Source organism: Oncorhynchus clarkii, chromosome 3 (genome assembly GCF_045791955.1).
Source record: "Oncorhynchus clarkii lewisi isolate Uvic-CL-2024 chromosome 3, UVic_Ocla_1.0, whole genome shotgun sequence".
Lineage (NCBI taxonomy): Eukaryota > Metazoa > Chordata > Actinopteri > Salmoniformes > Salmonidae > Oncorhynchus > Oncorhynchus clarkii.
The window spans coordinates 9,644,231-9,665,468 of NC_092149.1; the positions used below are offsets into that span (position 1 = coordinate 9,644,231).

The 21,238-nt window shown below is 42.6% G+C and overlaps 1 protein-coding gene across 1 annotated transcript in view; it reads right to left on the reverse strand.

Annotated features, from left to right (window-relative positions):
• The window catches only part of LOC139387518 (serine/threonine-protein kinase ULK4-like), a 136,731-nt gene that overhangs the window by 92,078 nt on the left and 23,415 nt on the right, over positions 1-21,238 (reverse strand). Inside the window, exons 19-20 of the mRNA XM_071133791.1 lie at positions 18,439-18,546; positions 16,467-16,550 (exon numbers count right to left, since the gene is read on the reverse strand). Of these exons, the coding sequence (XP_070989892.1) occupies positions 16,467-16,550; positions 18,439-18,546 (192 nt within the window). The remainder of the gene's footprint in view (positions 1-16,466; positions 16,551-18,438; positions 18,547-21,238) is intronic.

Here is a 21,238-nt window from a genome sequence, read left to right on the forward strand (position 1 = left end):
TTATATACCACGCATCCATTATATACCACACATCCATTATATACCACACATCCATTATATACACCACACATATACCACACATCCATTATATACCACACATCCATTATATACCACACATCCATTATATACCACACATCCATTATATACCACGCATCCATTATATAACACACATCCATTATATACCACACATATACCACACATCCATTATATACCACACATCAATTATATACCACACATATACCACACATCCATTATATACCACACATCCATTATATACCACACATCCATTATATACACCACGGATCCATTATATACCACACATCCATTATATACCACACATATACCACACATATACCACACATCCATTATATACCACACATCCATTATATACCACACATCCATTATATACCACACATCCATTATATACCACACATCCATTATACACCACACATCCATTATACACCACAGATCCATTATATACCACGGATCCATTATATACCACACATCCATTATATACCACACATCCATTATATACCACACATCCATTATATACCACACATCCATTATATACCACACATCCATTATATACCACACATCCATTATATACCACACATCCATTATATACCACACATCCATTATATACCACGGATCCATTATATACCACGCATCCATTATATACCACACATCCATTATATACCACACATATACCACACATCCATTATATACCACACATCCATTATATACCACACATATACCACACATCCATTATATACCACACATCCATTATATACCACGGATCCATTATATACCATACATCCATTATATACCATACATCCATTATATACCACACACATACCACACATCCATTATATACCACACATCCATTATATACCACACATCCATTATATACCACACATCCATTATATACCACACATCCATTATATACCACACATATACCACACATCCATTATATACCACACATCCATTATATACCACACATCCATTATATACCACGGATCCATTATATACCACGGATCCATTATATACCACGGATCCATTATATACCACACATATACCACACATCCATTATATACCACACATCCATTATATACCACACATCCATTATATACCACACATCCATTATATACCACACATATCCCACACATCCATTATATACCACACATATCCCACGCATCCATTATATACCACGCATCCATTATATACCACACATCCATTATATACCACAGATCCATTATATACCACGCATCCATTATATACCACACATCCATTATATACCACACATCCATTATATACACCACACATATACCACACATCCATTATATACCACACATCTATTATATACCACACATCCATTATATACCACACATCCATTATATACCACACATCCATTATATACCACACATCCATTATATACCACACATCCATTATATACCAGAGATCCATTATATACCACACATCCATTATATACCACGCATCCAGTATATACCAGAGATCCATTATATACCACACATCCATTATATACCACACATCCATTATATACCAGAGATCCATTATATACCACACATCCATTATATACCAGAGATCCATTATATACCACACATCCATTATATACCACACATCCATTATATACCAGAGATCCATTATATACCACACATCCATTATATACCACACATCCATTATATACCACACATCCATTAAATACCACACATCCATTATATACCACAGATCCATTATACACCACAGATCCATTATATACCACACATCCATTATATACCACACATCCATTATATACCACACATCCATTATATACCACAGATCCATTATATACCACAGATCCATTATATACCACACATCCATTATATACCACACATCCATTATATACCACACATCCATTATATACCACACATCCATTATATACCACAGATCCATTAAGTCACCTTGTTACCCTGGTTCCACTGGGTTACATCATAAGCTCCATTAAAACGTGGAAATTAGGAAATGAAAAAACGTGGAAATGAGGATCACTACTAACAACCTAATAAACATAGCGTTCACTAGTTAAAACCAGTATTCTACCACAGTACCTTTCTGAACTACAGTCGTGGCCAAAAGTTTTAGATATTATTCAAAATGAATGAAAAAAAATGAAAAATGAATTTTGAAGTATAATTACAAGCATCTTCATAAGTGTCAAAGGCTTTTATTGACAATTACATGAAGTTGATGCAAAGAGTCAATATTTGCAGTGTTGACCCTTCTTTTTCAAGACCTCTGCAATCCGCCCTGGCATGCTGTCAATTAACTTCTGACTGATTGCAGCCCATTGCATAATCAATACTTTGAGTTTGTCAGAATTTGTGGGTTTTTGTTTGTCCACCAGCCTCTTGAGGATTGACCACAAGTTCTCAATGGGATTAAGGTCTGGGGAGTTTCCTGGCCATGGACCCAAAATATCAATGTTTTGTTCCCCGAGCCACTTAGTTATCACTTTTGCCTTATGGCAAGGTGCTCCATCATGCTGGAAAAGGCATTGTTTGTCACCAAACTGTTCCTGGGTGGTTGGGAGAAGTTGCTCTCGGAGGATGTGTTGGTACCATTCTTTATTCATGGCTGTGTTCTTAGGCAAAATGGTGAGTGAGTCCACTCCCTTGGCTGAGAAGCAACCCCACACATGAATGGTCTCAGGATGCTTTACTGTTGGCATGACACATGCACGCAGGACTGATGGTAAGCGCTCACCTTGTCTTCTCCGGACAAGCTTTATTTCGGATGCCCCAAACAATCGGAAAGGGGATTCATCAGAGAAAATGACTTTACCCCAGTCCTCAGCAGTCCAATCCCTGTACCTTTTGCAGAATATCAGTCTGTCCCTGATGTTTTTCCTTGAGAGAAGTGGCTTCTTTGCTGCCCTTCTTGACACCAGGCCATCCTCCAAAAGTCTTTGCCTCACTGTGCGTGCAGATGCACTCACACCTGCCTGCTACCATTCCTGAGCAAGCTCTGTACTGGTGGTGCCCCGATCCCACAGCTGAATCAACTTAAGGAGACGCTTGCTGGACTTTCTTGGGCGCCCTGAAGCCTTCTTCACAACAATTGAACCGCTCTCCTTGAAGTTCTTGATGATCCGATAAATGGTTGATTTAGGTGCAATCTTACTGACAGCAATATCCTTGCCTGTGAAGCCCTTTTTGTGCAAAGCAATGATGACGGCACGTGTTTACTTTGCTGGTAACCATGGTTGACAGAGGAAGAACAATGATTCCAAGCACCACCCTCCTTTTGAAGCTTCCAGTCTGTTATTCAAACTCAATCAGAATGAGAGTGATCTCCAGCCTTGTCCTCGTCAACACGCACACCTGTGCTAATGAGAGAATCACTGACATGTCAGCTGGTCCTTTTGTGGCAGGGCTGAAATGCAGTGGAAATGTTTTTTTGGGGTATTCAGTTCATTTGCATGGCAAAGAGTGACTTTGCAATTCATCAGATCACTCTTCATAACGTTGTGGAGTATATGGAAATTGCCACCATACAAAGTGAGGCAGCAGACTATGTGAAAATGTATATTTGTGTCATTCTCAAAACTTTTGGCCACGACTGTACACTACAGCCACACACAGTAACCCACAACAACCACATGACTGGACTGTGTCCAAAACAGCACCCTCCTCCCTACTCGTTTTGTGCAGAGCCCTAGAGGCCTTGGCCAACAGTAGTAGTGCCCTATGAGACCTGGCTCTCAAGACAAGACAGGTTATGTCCACACTGCCCACAAAATGAGGTGGAAACTGAGCTGCACTATCTAACCTCCTGCCCAATGTATATTAGAGACACATATTTTCCTCAGATTACACAGATCCACAAAGAATTTGAAAACAAATCCAATTTTGATAATACCACAGTGTGCCATCACAGCAGCAGGATTTGTGACCAGTGAAGAACAAACACCACTGTAAATGCAACCCATATTTATGTTTATTTATTTTCTCTTTTGTAGTTTAACTATTTGCACATCGTGACAACACTATGTAAAAGTGTTAAAAGTAAAAGACATAATATGACATTTGAAATGTCTCTATTCCTTTGAAACTTTTGTAAGTGTAGTGTTTACACTTTTGTTTATTATCTATTTCACTTGTTTCCCATGCAAATAAAGCCCTTTGAATTTAATTTAATTGAGAGAGGGACAGCGAGAGAGACAGCAAGAGAGAGAGAGAGAGACAGCGAGAGAGAGAGACAGCGAGAGAGAGAGAGACAGCGAGAGAGACAGCAAGAGAGAGAGAGAGAGACAGCGAGAGAGAGAGAGAAAGACAGCGAGAGAGAGAGACAGCGAGAGAGAGAGACAGCGAGAGAGAGAGAGACAGCGAGAGAGAGAGAGACAGCGAGAGAGAGAGACAGAGAGAGAGATAGAGAGACAGCGAGAGAGAGAGAGAGAGAGAGCGAGAGAGAGACAGCGAGAGAGAGAGAGAGACAGAGACAGCGAGAGAGCGAGAGAGAGAAAGCGAGAGAGAGAGACAGCGAGAGAGAGAGACAGCGAGAGAGAGAGAGACAGCAAGAGAAAGACAGACAGCGAGAGAGAGAGACAGCAAGAGAAAGACAGACAGCGAGAGAGAGAAAGAGGGCTCTAGGTTCTGATATAGTTGAGGTGCTGAGTAGGAGGACACCTGCACTGATTGACAAGCTGCTAGAGGGCGAGTGAGGAGTTAAGGAATCTGCGTCCCAAATGGCACCCTATTCTGTACATAGTGCACTACTTTTGACCAGAGTCCACGTAGTACACTATATAGGGAATAGGGTGCCATTTGGGACAGAGCCGAAGAGTGAACATAGTGAGGGGGAACATTCCAGTCAGAAAGGCCTTGTTGTGTCAGTAGAACAAGTCAACCAGAAACGAATACAACTCAAGTCAAGATACTCCACACAGCACAGCAGCCTCAAGGTTTCTCTTCTCTCTCCACACAACAACCATACAAAATCACTGTGAAGAAAAGCTGAGGCTGTTTTTTTAAACACGCCCGTTTGTACAACTAACTATCTTTCATACCGGTGTGGACATACTGTACACAGACTCCCTTTTCACAAAGGTAAGGCACGCTGGAGGCTACTGTGTATAAGGTGTGCTGTAACTCAGAGCATGTTTTAACCTGATGTTACAAAGGCAGCTATACTAGACTAAAACAGCATAAACAAAACATACACAGAGAAAACCTTGGAGTCATGCGATGCGTCACTACTTATTCCAACCTTTCAGAAAGTGAAGTCTGAAAATGGCATTGAAAATCTAATGTTATGAACAGAGGCAGGGAGGGGCATTGAAAATCTAATGTTATGAACAGAGGCAGGGAGGGGCATTGAAAATCTAATGTTATGAACAGAGGCAGGGAGGGGCATTGAAAATCTAATGTTATGAACAGAGGCAGGGAGGGGCTTTGAAAATATAATGTTATGAACAGAGGCAGGGAGGGGCTTTGAAAATCTAATGTTATGAACAGAGGCAGGGAGGGGCTTTGAAAATCTAATGTTATGAACAGAGGCAGGGAGGGGCTTTGAAAATCTAATGTTATGAACAGAGGCAGTGAGGGGCTTTGAAAATATAATGTTATGAACAGAGGCAGGGAGGGGCATTGAAAATCTAATGTTTTGAACAGAGGCAGGGAGGGGCATGGAAAATCTAATGTTATGAACAGAGGCAGGGAGGGGCTTTGAAAATCTAATGTTATGAACAGAGGCAGGGAGGGGCATGGAAAATCTAATGTTATGAACAGAGGCAGGGAGGGGCTTTGAAAATCTAATGTTATGAACAGAGGCAGTGAGGGGCTTTGAAAATATAATGTTATGAACAGAGGCAGGGAGGGGCATTGAAAATCTAATGTTATGAACAGAGGCAGGGAGGGGCATGGAAAATCTAATGTTATGAACAGAGGCAGGGAGGGGCTTTGAAAATCTAATGTTATGAACAGAGGCAGGGAGGGGCTTTGAAAATATATGGTAAAGAACATCAAATTAGCTAAATAGCTATTGCTATTGGGCCTACCAATATGCTGCTTGTATACGAGTGGCTCAGGATTTCTTTTGAGAGAAAAGGTTGGAGAACCCTGATCTAACTCCCTGGTACAAATGTAGTGCACTAAATAGAAAATAGGGTGCCAATTTGAAAACCGCCATTAAAGGACATTGGGCACACCTGTGGAGTGGAGTGTGGCTAATTCTCTATTTTTCTCATTAAAACACTGCTACTGTATTAATACTAGCATCTAACACACTGGGAACAAATGTACATAGGATGCAACAACAACAAAAAGTACTCATCCAAGAAGATCTCAAAATGCGTGGGCATGAGAGCTATTTTAAACACCATTTTATTTCCTTGTTTAACTGTTCTACAAGAAACATTTCAATTACTTACATTTGTTTTGCAGATATACTGTAGATTACCCTGGACTAACTGGAAAATCATTTCAAACAGGAGTCTAATTCAACATGAAAAGGGATGAAAGCCTTTAACTAATGTCTAGACTGTAGGACCTAAAACCATAACCTAGGGCTAATACTGCAGGGCCTAAAACCATAACCTAGGGCTAATACTGTAGGCCTAAAACCATAACCTAGGGCTAATACTGTAGGGCCTAAAACCATAACCTAGGGCTAATACTGTAGGCCTAAAACCATAACCTAGGGCTAATACTGCAGGGCCTAAAACCATAACCTAGGGCTAATACTGTAGGGCCTAAAACCATAACCTAGGGCTAATACTGTAGGCCTAAAACCATAACCTAGGGCTAATACTGTAGGGCCTAAAACCATAACCTAGGGTGTATACTGTAGGCCTAAAACCATAACCTAGGGTTAATACTGTAGGGCCTAAAACCATAACTCAGGGCTAATACTGTAGGGCCTAAAACCATAACCTAGGGCTAATACTGTAGGGCCTAAAACCATAACCTAGGGCTAATACTGTAGGCCTAAAACCATAACCTAGGGTTAATACTGTAGGGCTAAAACCATAATCTAGGGCTAATACTGTAGGCCTAAAACCATAACCTAGGGCTAATACTGTAGGGCCTAAAACCATAACCTAGGGTGTATACTCTAGGCCTAAAACCATAACCTAGGGTTAATACTGTAGGGCCTAAAACCATAACTCAGGGCTAATACTGTAGGGCCTAAAACCATAACCTAGGGTTAATACTGTAGGCCTAAAACCATAACCTAGGGCTAATACTGTAGGGCCTAAAACCATAACCTAGGGCTAATACTGTAGGCCTAAAACCATAACCTAGGGCTAATACTGTAGGGCCTAAAACCATAACCTAGGGTGTATACTGTAGGCCTAAAACCATAACCTAGAGTTAATACTGTAGGGCCTAAAACCATAACTCAGGGCTAATACTGTAGGGCCTAAAACCATAACCTAGGGCTAATACTGTAGGGCCTAAAACCATAACCTAGGGCTAATACTGTAGGCCTAAAACCATAACCTAGGGTTAATACTGTAGGGCTAAAACCATAATCTAGGGCTAATAATGTAGGCCTAAAACCATAACCTAGGGCTAATACTGTAGGGCCTAAAACCATAACCTAGGGTGTATACTCTACGCCTAAAACCATAACCTAGGGTTAATACTGTAGGCCTAAAACCATAACTCAGGGCTAATACTGTAGGGCCTAAAACCATAACCTAGGGCTAATACTGTAGGGCCTAAAACCATAACCTAGGGCTAATACTGTAGGCCTAAAACCATAACCTAGGGTTAATACTGTAGGGCTAAAACCATAATCTAGGGCTAATACTGTAGGCCTAAAACCATAACCTAGGGCTAATACTGTAGGGCTAAAACCATAATCTAGGGCTAATACTGTAGGCCTAAAACCATAACCTAGGGCTAATACTGTAGGGCCTAAAACCATAACCTAGGGTGTATACTGTAGGCCTAAAACCATAACCTAGGGTTAATACTGTAGGGCCTAAAACCATAACTCAGGGCTAATACTGTAGGGCCTAAAACCATAACCTAGGGCTAATACTGTAGGGCCTAAAACCATAACCTAGGGCTAATACTGTAGGCCTAAAACCATAACCTAGGGTTAATACTGTAGGGCTAAAACCATAATCTAGGGCTAATACTGTAGGCCTAAAACCATAACCTAGGGCTAATACTGTAGGGCCTAAAACCATAACCTAGGGTGTATACTCTAGGCCTAAAACCATAACCTAGGGTTAATACTGTAGGGCCTAAAACCATAACTCAGGGCTAATACTGTAGGGCCTAAAACCATAACCTAGGGTTAATACTGTAGGCCTAAAACCATAACCTAGGGCTAATACTGTAGGGCCTAAAACCATAACCTAGGGCTAATACTGTAGGCCTAAAACCATAACCTAGGGCTAATACTGTAGGGCCTAAAACCATAACCTAGGGTGTATACTGTAGGCCTAAAACCATAACCTAGAGTTAATACTGTAGGGCCTAAAACCATAACTCAGGGCTAATACTGTAGGGCCTAAAACCATAACCTAGGGCTAATACTGTAGGGCCTAAAACCATAACCTAGGGCTAATACTGTAGGCCTAAAACCATAACCTAGGGTTAATACTGTAGGGCTAAAACCATAATCTAGGGCTAATAATGTAGGCCTAAAACCATAACCTAGGGCTAATACTGTAGGGCCTAAAACCATAACCTAGGGTGTATACTCTACGCCTAAAACCATAACCTAGGGTTAATACTGTAGGCCTAAAACCATAACTCAGGGCTAATACTGTAGGGCCTAAAACCATAACCTAGGGCTAATACTGTAGGGCCTAAAACCATAACCTAGGGCTAATACTGTAGGCCTAAAACCATAACCTAGGGTTAATACTGTAGGGCTAAAACCATAATCTAGGGCTAATACTGTAGGCCTAAAACCATAACCTAGGGCTAATACTGTAGGGCTAAAACCATAATCTAGGGCTAATACTGTAGGCCTAAAACCATAACCTAGGGCTAATACTGTAGGCCTAAAACCATAACCTAGGGCTAATACTGTAGGCCTAAAACCATAACCTAGGGCTAATACTGTAGGCCTAAAACCATAACCTAGGGCTAATACTGTAGGCCTAAAACCATAACCTAGGGCTTATACTGTAGGCCTAAAACCATAACCTAGGGCTAATACTGTAGGGCCTAAAACCATATCCTAGGGTGTATACTGTAGGGCCTAAAACCATAACCTAGGGTGTATACTATAGGGCCTAAAACCATAACCTAGGGCTAATACTGTAGGCCTAAAACCATATCCTAGGGTGTATACTGTAGGGCCTAAAACCATAACCTAGGGCTAATACTGTAGGGCCTAAAACCATAACCTAGGGCTAATACTGTAGGGCCTAAAACCATATCCTAGGGTGTATACTGTAGGGCCTAAAACCATAACCTAGGCTGTATACTATAGGGCCTAAAACCATAACCTAGGGCTAATACTGTAGGGCCTAAAACCATAACCTAGGGTGTATACTGTAGGCCTAAAACCATAACCTAGGGCTAATACTGTAGGGCCTAAAACCATATCCTAGGGCTAATACTGTAGGGCCTAAAACCATAACCTAGGGTGTATACTGTAGGGCCTAAAACCATAACCTAGGGCTAATACTGTAGGGCCTAAAACCATAACCTAGGGCTAATACTGTAGGGCCTAAAACCATAACCTAGGGCTAATACTGTAGGGCCTAAAATCATAACCTAGGGCTAATACTGTAGGGCCTAAAACCATAACCTTAAGAACCATAAACCATAATACTGTAGGGCCTACATGGGGATTGAACACAAAACTATGAGGACAAAACAGAGTTCAATGCAGCTCTTTACTAAGCTTAGTATCTCCACTACACGAGGATCGAAAAAGCCCCAGTAAACAATTCTATATGAGAAGAAGACTCTTATCATAGTGGTAGCTATAAGTCTTTACTAAGCTTAGCCTTTGTGTCTCCTCTAGTTTGAGCCTGTGCTGTATGTTCTCCCAGAGTGTTAGCCGTGTCAGACTGAGAGGAGCCCTGCAGTCTCTCTTGTGGTTTCCCCAGCCTGCAACAAGTGCCTGTGTGTAATTATGTCCCTTTTGAAGCAGCAGCGCAGCACCTGGACCAGAAGAACGCTCGATGTAAATTCAGGACCGCCAGCTAAGCCTTTCATTATCCGGCTTGTTTTCATCTCTCTGCTTAGAACTCCATCCTCTCCGTTTAAATGGCATGTTTAATGAATAAGAGTGATATTAAAACCAAAAAATATCAAAATAGGTTTTAACTTTGTGAAATGTGTATTTAGAAGATTACAGAAGAATGCAAAGATGGAGCTGGCATGTAATAAGTCAGACAGCAAAACACCTACAAGACAGTGTGGAAAGGATCTCTGAAATTATTACCATTGAGTACTACAATACTTTAAGATACAATCTCCCTTGAAGAATGTCTACGTTCTTTTAAAAGAGACACTTCCCACTCGGCACACACTGGCTGAATCAATGTTGTTTCCACGTCGTTTCAATTCAATTACGTTGAACCAACATGGAATAGACGTTGAATTGACGTCTGTGCCCAGTGGGTTCTCTAGCTCACAAAAAATGAAAATATTATTGATCTTTGCAATATGGACCAGGTCAACACCCTAAAGATTGATGCTTCCTTCTGGAGCAAAACATGTATTAATTTGTTTTTGTTAAGCAGCATTAAATGTCCTTCCACACAAACAGAGAGTATCTGTCATGATTATTGCAGGACATTGAATTGCATGTCAGAAATCCATATGTAGAAATGTAGCAGTGTGTGATGTAGCTGGTTATTATTACGAATCATCCAGAGGTGATTCGTCCCAAATGGCATCCTACTCCCTATATAGTGCACTACTTTTAACCGGAGCCAAAAGTAGTGCACTATATAGGGAATTGGGCTATGCTTCAGAGAGAGATTAGGCTGCAGCTGATTAGGAGCAGAGCATTTCAGTAGCTCCTGTGTTGGACTGATACATGTTTAATGTGAGTGGAGAGCTGTGTGGAGTGGAGCGGTGCGGTGGCCAGGACTAGGAGATAGAGGAGGAGGGTTGAAGCCCCTGGCTCCCTTTCCCTGGTACAGATACACCACCGCCACTGCCTCTGTTCCCAAACACACCTTTCATCATTGGCACTGGGAACATCTTCTTCACGCTCATAAATATTTCCTGCAGGCAGCTCAAGTCTGGCCTGTCTCTCTCTCTCTCTCTGTCCTCTCTCAGTCGCTTCTCCTGCCCGTCTCTCTCTCTCTCTTCTCAGTCGCTTCTCCTGCCCGTCTCTCTCTCTCTCTTCTCAGTCGCTTCTCCTGCCCGTCTCTCTCTCTCTCTCTCTCTCTCTCCTCTCTCAGTCGCTTCTCCTGCCCGTCTCTCTCTCTCTCTTCTCAGTCGCTTCTCCTGCCCGTCTCTCTCTCTCTCTCTCCTCTCAGTCGCTTCTCCTGCCCGTCTCTCTCTCTCTCTCTCCTCTCAGTCGCTTCTCCTGCCCGTCTCTCTCTCTCTCTCTCTGTCCTCTCTCAGTCGCTTCTCCTGCCCGTCTCTCGCTCTCTCCTCTCAGTCGCTTCTCCTGCCCGTCTCTCTCTCTCTCTTCTCAGTCGCTTCTCCTGCCCGTCTCTCTCTCTCTCTCTCTTCTTAGTCGCTTCTCCTGCCCGTCTCTCTCTCTCTCTCTCTGTCCTCTCTCAGTCGCTTCTCCTGCCCGTCTCTCTCTCTCTATCCTCTCTCAGTCGCTTCTCCTGCCCGTCTCTCTCTCTCTCCTCTCAGTCGTTTCTCCTGCCCGTCTCTCTCTCTCTTCTCAGTCGCTTCTCCTGCCCGTCTCTCTCTCTCTCTCTCCTCTCAGTCGCTTCTCCTGCCCGTCTCTCTCTCTCTCTCTCCTCTCAGTCGCTTCTCCTGCCCGTCTCGCTCTCTCTCTCTCTGTCCTCTCTCAGTCGCTTCTCCTGCCCGTCTCTCGCTCTCTCCTCTCAGTCGCTTCTCCTGCCCGTCTCTCTCTCTCTCTTCTCAGTCGCTTCTCCTGCCCGTCTCTCTCTCTCTCTCTTCTTAGTCGCTTCTCCTGCCCGTCTCTCTCTCTCTCTCTCTGTCCTCTCTCAGTCGCTTCTCCTGCCCGTCTCTCTCTCTCTGTCCTCTCTCAGTCGCTTCTCCTGCCCGTCTCTCTCTCTCTCTCTGTCCTCTCTCAGTCGCTTCTCCTGCCCGTCTCTCTCTCTCTCCTCTCAGTCGTTTCTCCTGCCCGTCTCTCTCTCTCTCCTCTCAGTCGTTTATCCTGCCCGCTTCTCTCTCTCTCTGTCCTCTCTCACTTGATTCACCTGCCCCGTCTCTCTCTCTCTCGCCTTCTCCTCCCAGTCTCCCTATCTCTCGCTGCCTTGCCTTCTCTTCCCAGTCTCCTTCTCCCTTTCCATCTCTGGCATTCAGGCTCCCCTCTCTCTCACGCCCAGACGTTCCCTCCATCTTCCTCTCCCTCCTGAAACATTTGCTGATGCTGCTACACTCGCTGCAATGTTACGGTATGTGGGTTGCTGCCCTTAACAAGAGAACAAGCAACTCTCTTCTTGACATCTTATTCTCACCGTTTGTTTGGAATTTCAGAATCAGCTGTGGTCATGAAAATCTGACATGCAAACACAGCTAGAATTGCAGTTAAGTGCATTTAAAGTGGTGTAAGCATTTCACATATCAATTCAATTTGAAATGTTTTAACCATGCAGGGAAATACTGCATAAATAACATATGAAAACATACAATCGCCGGACAGTTTATTAGGTACACCCATCTAGTACTGGGTCGGACCCCCTTTGCCTCCAGAAGAGCCTGAATTATTTGGGGCATGAATTCTACAAGTTGGAAACATTCCACAGGGATGTTGGCCCATGCTGACATGATGTCATCACGCAGTTGCAGCAGATTGGACAGCGGTACACCACTGCCACCAGCCTGTACTGTTGACACCAGGCAGGATGGGTCCATGGACTCATGCTGCTTACGATAAACCCTGACTCTGCCATCAGCATGACGCAACAGGAATCAGGATTTGTCAGCCAAGGCATTGTTTTTCCACTCCACAATTGTCTAGTGCTGGTGATCGCGTGCCTGCCCACTGGAGCCGTTTCTTGTTGTTTTTAGCTGATAGGAGTGGAACTGGTGTGGTCGTAATAGCCCATCCGTGACAAGAATCGATGAATTGCGTGTTCCGAGATGCCGTTCTGCACACCACTGTTGTACTGAGTCATTATTTGTCTGTTTGTAGCCTGCCTGTTACTGTAGCTTGCATGATTCTTGCCATTCTCATTCGACCTCTCTCATCAACAAACTGTTGTCGCCCACAGGACTGACGCTGACTGGATGTTTTTTGTTTGTCGCACCATTCTGAAGAAACCCTAGACACTGTCATGCGTGAAAAGCCCAGGAGTCCGTTTCTGAGATACTAGATCTGGCGTGCCTGGCACCGACCATCATACCACACTCAAAGTCGCTTAGGTCACTGGTTTTGCCCATTCTAATGTTCAATCAAACAGTAACTGAATGCCTTGATGCCTGTCCGCCTGCTTTATATAGCAAGCCACGGCCACATGACTCACTGTCTGTAGGAGCGATCCATTTTGGTGAATGGGGTGATGTGTCTAATAGACTGTATATAGGCTATGCTATCTAGTCTAATTGCCATATGTTCTTGTTTACAAAGACATGAAGCCGCTGAATCATGCATGCTTGCCACAGCCAGGATCCATCCAATCAGAACTTAGCTAGAATTCCCATCCTACTCTGAAAGTTTGACTTCAATCTGTGTTTATCTGGGGAGGTTCTCCCTAGAGAAGTAGGCAAGTGTCAGTCAGCACTCATCATCGCTCAATAGAAATAAATAAGAAAAGCACCCGGTTGGCAGCGTCTTAATGACCGACGTGGTGTGAGTGTGTGAGTGTGTGCTGTGCTTCCCTTCCTCAGTCATATCCCCCTCCCGGCCCTCAGAGAGGAGCACCCACAGAGTTATTATTAGTCAAGGTGGCTGGTGGAGAGAGACAGAGTGACTGACTGACTGACTCTCAACACCACTTAACTTTCCTGATAGTATTATTCTCATTACAGCTCAGAGTCTGTATTGAACAAATCCTTTAATTAAATCAACAAAAGTCCCCTGTGCCTGCAGTTCCTACAGGACTCGTACAGACCTCTCTCTAGAACAATCCCATTCAGACCTCTCTCCAAAACTATCCCAGACAGTCACTCAGACAGAACTCTCTCTAGAACTATCCCATACAGACACCCATACAGAACTATCTCCAGAACAATCCCATACAGACCTCTTCAAAACTATCCCAAACAGTCACTCAGACAGAACGCTCTCAAGAACTATCCCATAGAGAACTCTTCAGAACTATGTCATACAGACTTCTCTCCAGAACTATCCCAGACAGTCATTCATACAGACCTATCCAGAACTATCCCAGACAGTCACTCATACCGACCTCTCTAGAACTATCCCAGACAGAACTCTCTCTAGAACTATCCCAGACAGTCACTCATACAGACCTCTCTCCAAAACTATCCCAGACAGTCACTCAGGCAGAACTCTCTCTAGAACTATCTCATACGGTCACTCATACAGACTTCTCTCCAGAACTATCACAGACAGTCACTCATACAGACCTCTCTCCAAAACTATCCCAGACAGAACTCTCTAGAACTATCCCAGACAGTCACTCATACAGACTTCTCTACGGAACTATCCCAGACAGTCCCTCATACAGAACTCTCTCCAGAACTATCCCAGACAGTCACTCAGACAGAACCCTCTCCAGAACTATCCCAGACAGTCACTCATACAGAACTCTCTCCAGAATTATCCCAGATAGTCACTCATACAGAACGATCCCAGACAGTCACTCATACAGAACTCTCTCCAGAATTATCCCAGATAGTCACTCATACAGAACGATCCCAGACAGTCACTCAGACAGAACTCTCTCCAGAACGATCCCATACAGACCTCTCTCCAAATCTATCCCAGACAGTCACTCAGACAGTTCTAGAGAGAGTTCTATCTCATACAGTCACTAAGACAGAACTCTCTCCAGAACTATCTCATACAGACCGCTCTCCAAAACTATCCCAGACAGTCACTCAGACAGAACTTTCTCTAGAACTATCCCAGACAGGCACTCATTCAGAACTCTCCAGAACGATCCTAGACAGTCACTCAGACAGAACTCTCTCCAGAACGATCCCAGACAGAACTCTCTCCAGAACGATCCCAAACAGTCACTCAGACAGAACTCTCTCCAGAACGATCCCAGACAGTCACTCAGACAGAACTCTCTCCAGAAAGATCCCAGTCACTCAGACAGAACTCTCTCCAGAACGATCCCAGACAGTCACTCAGACAGAACTCTCTCTAGAACTATCCCAGACAGTCACGCATACAGAACTCTCTCTAGAACTATCCCAGACAGTCACGCATACAGAACTCTCTCTAGAACTATCCCAGACAGTCACACATACAGAACTCTCTCCAGAACTACCCCAGACAGTCACTCATACAGAACTCTCCAGAACGATCCCAGACAGTCACTCAGACAGCACTCTCTCTAGAACTATCCCAGACAGTCAGCGTTGTCAACATTGTAAGAAGCATGTACATTAACTTTCCCTCTGATGCTGTGAGGTCCAGATATAACATTCTAGAGGTATATAAAAACATCTGACATCATTTCTAGGAAAGATGAACAGGATCCATTACACCATTATTATTAATATGTTTTAAATAGAAGACTGGAGATTATGGATCATAATTCACAAATTTGGTGTAAACTGTCTGGACAAAACCTATTTTTAGGCAAATCCTTTCAATGAAATTACAGTAGATGGCATCAGACTTAAATTGACCTACGTACAAATAAAGTTTCTTAAGTACATAGGTACAACTAAATTATATTTCCCCCCCCACCCAACTCACAAATCTTTGGAATAAATCTTGCTCCATATTGGTATATACGCTGGCCAGCCTAAAACTTTTGCTAATTAGTTTATAATGAACACGTAATATCAACTCTCCCTTCTGGGAGAAGAGACATGGTCTTTTGAAACAAACTCAGTTTTGTAATTAAGAAGAACAGATGCACCAGCTGAGGAACAACGGTCCTCTGGCCAGACTGACTATCTGGCTGACTGACACACTACTGCACTACACACAGCCTACATACAGAGTGTGTATGTGTGTGTACGTGTGTGTATCCACCGGTCGTTAATTGCCGGCGAGGTCATGACAAGGACCCATCCATCCGGGGGTTGTTTTGATGCAGGTACATGACAGGGGCTGACGACTGGGTCTGCTGCATGCCCTTGACTTGCAGTTGGCAAACAATGCCTGTAGGGCCTTGCAGGAGGATCATTACCGCGGAAGTCCCCCACCCCCCTCCCTCCCTCCTGCTGAGGCAGGTGCAGCAGTCTTACCCCTTCCCGAAGGCACCTCATTAACACTGTGTAGGCGGCAGCAGGAACAACCCACAGCTCTCCTGGGTTCTCTTTCTTCTCCTCCTGCGGGGAGAGAGGGAAGGGAAGGTAAGAAAAGGGGAGGGGCTGTGAGTGGAGACAGAGAGGACCTCTGTAGCGGCTCGTTGGGGGAATAATTAGGGCAAAACAAAGCAGCAGCAGCTAGCGTAATTAGGCTAAATAAATAAGCCCCAGCAAATGATCTAGCTAGCTACCAAATTTGGAACTTGGAAATGCCTTTGGTAACGGTGAGGGAATGTGTTTTATTATGTAGTAAACTGGGGATATGTGAATTAATTGGCTCCAAAACATATTGACAGTAAATAATGAGGAGTGATGTAGTGAACCAAAAGCATATGGAAACACTGTTTACACACAGAATAATCTTTATGCACCTATTACACTACATGTGAAGTTGTTTTGAGTTAGCTTGCATTTACACTATTCTCCTCCTGTCATCTCCACTGCTGCTCACATTTTCCCACCTTGTCATCACTACATCCGTGTTAATGAGGCCTTTGATCATACAGATGTAGGATCTTCATTTGATCCCTTCCTGCACGGCAGGAAATGCAGACTTGTAGTATATTTGAGTTTTTTAAAAAAGTTTCAAAAGTTTGTCATTTCCACTTTGAAATTTCAGACTTGATTTGCCCTAACGAAAAAAGCATCAACCCCTACAAAAATGTTGTTGCTGCAGGATCATTTTCCTGCTGTAGGTAACTGTCTCAAATGAAGATCCTACATCTGCAGTGTTCAGAGAGCCCATTAACCACATGGCTTGTTTTTACCTAAGCTCTGCTTTTATGCTGTCTATTCATTTTTCTGTGGTTAAAAAAATATATATTATTATATTATTATTATTAATATTCATTTGTTATGTAATACAGTATACTTACAGTACATCAATCCTCATACATATTGTTTCCCCATGTTGTCCATGTAGTATTAATAATAGGAAAGGGCCTATAGATGTTGCTCGAATCTCAGAATACTCCAAATTATTTAGAGGCTTTTCCATTATTCTGTGGAGACGGTGTACACATTCCTAAGACTCTCAGTTAGCATTAATTAGGAGAAAGAGAATTGTCGCGTGTACCAATATGGTGTGGATCCATAACATGAAATGACTCTTCACGGGTATTTTTATTCAACTAGAACTAACGCTACCTGAATTCAGCCTTGAAAACACATTTCCATACAGTACAAGACTTTTGTGGAGAAAAAACAAATAGCCAATAGAGAATAAATGGCACTTTAAAACCCTTTACTTCTATTGGTTATTGAGCTAATAAAGTCAATGGCCATTGTGTGTGTGCTGCACTGAGTGACCCTGACAAACTGGAGAGCTCAGAGAGGAACAGGAACCCCCCTGAAAATAAAGATACTATCCCACCACCAGGAACCTTCATGTGTGTCTACATGGCTTTCAGATGCAGCGGCAGGTCAAGACAACTTAGTCAAAACAGCGTGAAAGTTAAACAGCTTTTTTGCATAGCTTTTCAATGGAATAATAAACTAGTGGCAAGCCATTATGAAAAGCAATACTGTGTGTTGTAGAGCGATTTGTCATTTAGTGTTTTCAAATCATTGCACAAACTGTAGTGAGCATTCATCAAACACAAAAACCAAATGCAGACAGACAAACATCTTTAAGTGCTGATATTACTGAGAGTGCTTAAATACAGTAGTTATTTAAGCAGGTATCTTTGTGTTAGATTATCAACAGTATCAGAATATCATCATAAAGGCCTAAGCCAACAGACGTATAAGTCATTAGCTGTAAACTGCTCATTTAAAAAGGGCTTTATAAAATACATTTGATTGATTGATTGAATAGAAGTTAGTAGGTCTAATTCATTGTAATGGCAATTTCATTAAGACAGTAGAAGGCATAGGGTTGAAAGGGCACTGCTTTGGAGTATTTCGTCACCTGTGTGGCGATGAGGTAGAGCAGCTCCCCCAGTGGCGGCAGCAGGCACTGCTTCAGTTTGCTGTTCCTGAAGTTCTCCCTGATCAGCTCCGTGAACATGACAACAGCCTGGAGGCGCAGGGAATGCACTAGCATCAGTCACTCACTCACAGTTGTGACAGTACTCCTGCCCTTCACAACGCTTTATATTGAATAATGTACCCTACCAACACTGGATACGCAACAATGTCCAGACAGAGTAGAATACTGTGCCAGAAGTGATGTTTTCCCCATTACATCCTGTTATTCTTCTACTTTAGCACTAAGGTCTACATTGTCAAACGGTGTCCATTAATAAACTGAGGTCTTTAGACATGACAAATTTAAAGCTAATTACTCCATGAATGTGGCAGCAGGGTAGCCTAGTGGTTAGAGCGTTGGACTAGGAACCAGAAGGTTGCAAGTTCAAACCCCCGAGCTGACAAGGTACAAATCTGTCGTTCTGCCCCTGAACAGGCAGTTAACCCACTGTTCCTAGGCCGTCATTGAAAATAAGAATTTGTTCTTAACTGACTTGCCTAGTTAAATAAAGGTAAAAAAATATAAATAAATAAAATGAAGCCAACATTGTAACACTATAAAGGGTACAGAGCTACATTATAACACTATAAAGGGTATAGAGCTACATTATAACACTATAAAGGGTATGGAGCTACATTATAACACTAGAAAGGGTACAGAGCTACATTATAACACTATAAAGGGTATAGAGCTACATTATAACACTATAAAGGGTATGGAGCTACATTATAACACTATAAAGGGTACAGAGCTACATTATAACACTATAAAGGGTACAGAGCTACATTATAACACTATAAAGGGTATAGAGCTACATTATAACACTATAAAGGGTATAGCGCTACATTATAACACTATAAAGGGTACAGAGCTACATTATAACACTATAAAGGGTACAGAGCTACATTATAACACTATAAAGGGTATAGAGCTACATTATAACACTATAAAGGGTACAGAGCTACATTATAACACTATAAAGGGTATAGAGCTACATTATAACACTATAAAGGGTATAGAGCTACATTATAACACTATAAAGGGTACAGAGCTACATTATAACACTATAAAGGGTACAGAGCTACATTATAACACTATAAAGGGTATAGAGCTACATTATAACACTATAAAGGGTACAGAGCTACATTATAACACTATAAAGGGTATAGAGCTACATTATAACACTATAAAGGGTATAGAGCTACATTATAACACTATAAAGGGTACAGAGCTACATTATAACACTATAAAGGGTACAGAGCTACATTATAACACTATAAAGGGTATAGAGCTACATTATAACACTATAAAGGGTACAGAGCTACATTATAACACTATAAAGGGTACAGAGCTACATTATAACACTATAAAGGGTACAGAGCTACATTATAACACTATAAAGGGTACAGAGCTACATTATAACACTATAAAGGGTACAGAGCTACATTATAACACTAGAAAGGGTACAGAGCTACATTATAACACTATAAAGGGTACAGAGCTACATTATAACACTATAAAGGGTACAGAGCTACATTATAACACTATAAAGGGTATGGAGCTACATTATAACACTATAAAGGGTACAGAGCTACATTATAACACTATAAAGGGTATAGAGCTACATTATAACAGTATAAAGGGTACAGAGCTACATTATAACACTATAAAGGGTATAGAGCTACATTATAACACTATAAAGGGTACGGAGCTAGAATGAACTGGATAAAGGACGAAGGTGGGAGGGAGGAGGGAGGCTAATGAGACTCCATATAAAACATGTCAGTATGGTGTTATTTATTTATTTATTTTCACCTTTTTTTAACTCGGCAAGTCAGTAAAGAACCAATTCCCCCCCCCCCCCCCCTTGTCAGCTCGGGGATTCACACACACACACACACACACACACGCACACGCACACGCACACGCACACACATATATTCACATATAAGCAAACACACACCCTAACTGGCTAATTCGTGGAATTAGCATTTTCCTAGCCTCGTCCTCTTTAGAAGTGGGGAGGTGGGGAGGACTTCTTTAGAAGTGGGGAGGACTTACTGCGGCAGCGCTCTCAGCAGGGTGCTATGCAAATAGGCAGCACACTCAGTGCGAGGCGGCCTGGCGCTGGCCGGTAAAGAACATAAATTGTGACTTTGCAGGAAACAGATGTTTGGCTCACGTTTGATGCCAGAGAGAAACGAAGCTTTGGCAGGAGAGATGTCCTGCAACTGACTGACGATTCACTGTTCAAGAAAACAAACAGGCTAAGTTGGAGCCGCAACACACGGCTACTTCCTCCAAACGCATCATTATCGCTCCTGTACAATCCGCTACTACCCCCCTCCTCCATCCCCCCAACCCATAAGGCAGAGCTTTAAACTACTGAGGCTACAGACAGTTTAAGGCCATGCAACATTAAGCATTCCTGCGAGGCTTGGGGAGGGAGAGACAGAGAGACCAGTTTCTCAAGGCAACCGAGGTTTTGTTACTCATCATCACTATCATCACGTCTCAGCTGTGGTTCCGAACAACACGAGACTGGAGTCTTCCTGGAGACATCTCAGCAGGCATGAAGACAAATTATCACACCAAGGGCAATGGGCCAAAGTGACATGAAAATACTACCTTTCTCACGATTAAACTAACAAAGCAGTAGCTTTGTGATTTGTCCGATTTTAACATTTGATTTAAACATCACATTAATGCAACTGATCAATTGAATCAATAAAATATCCCT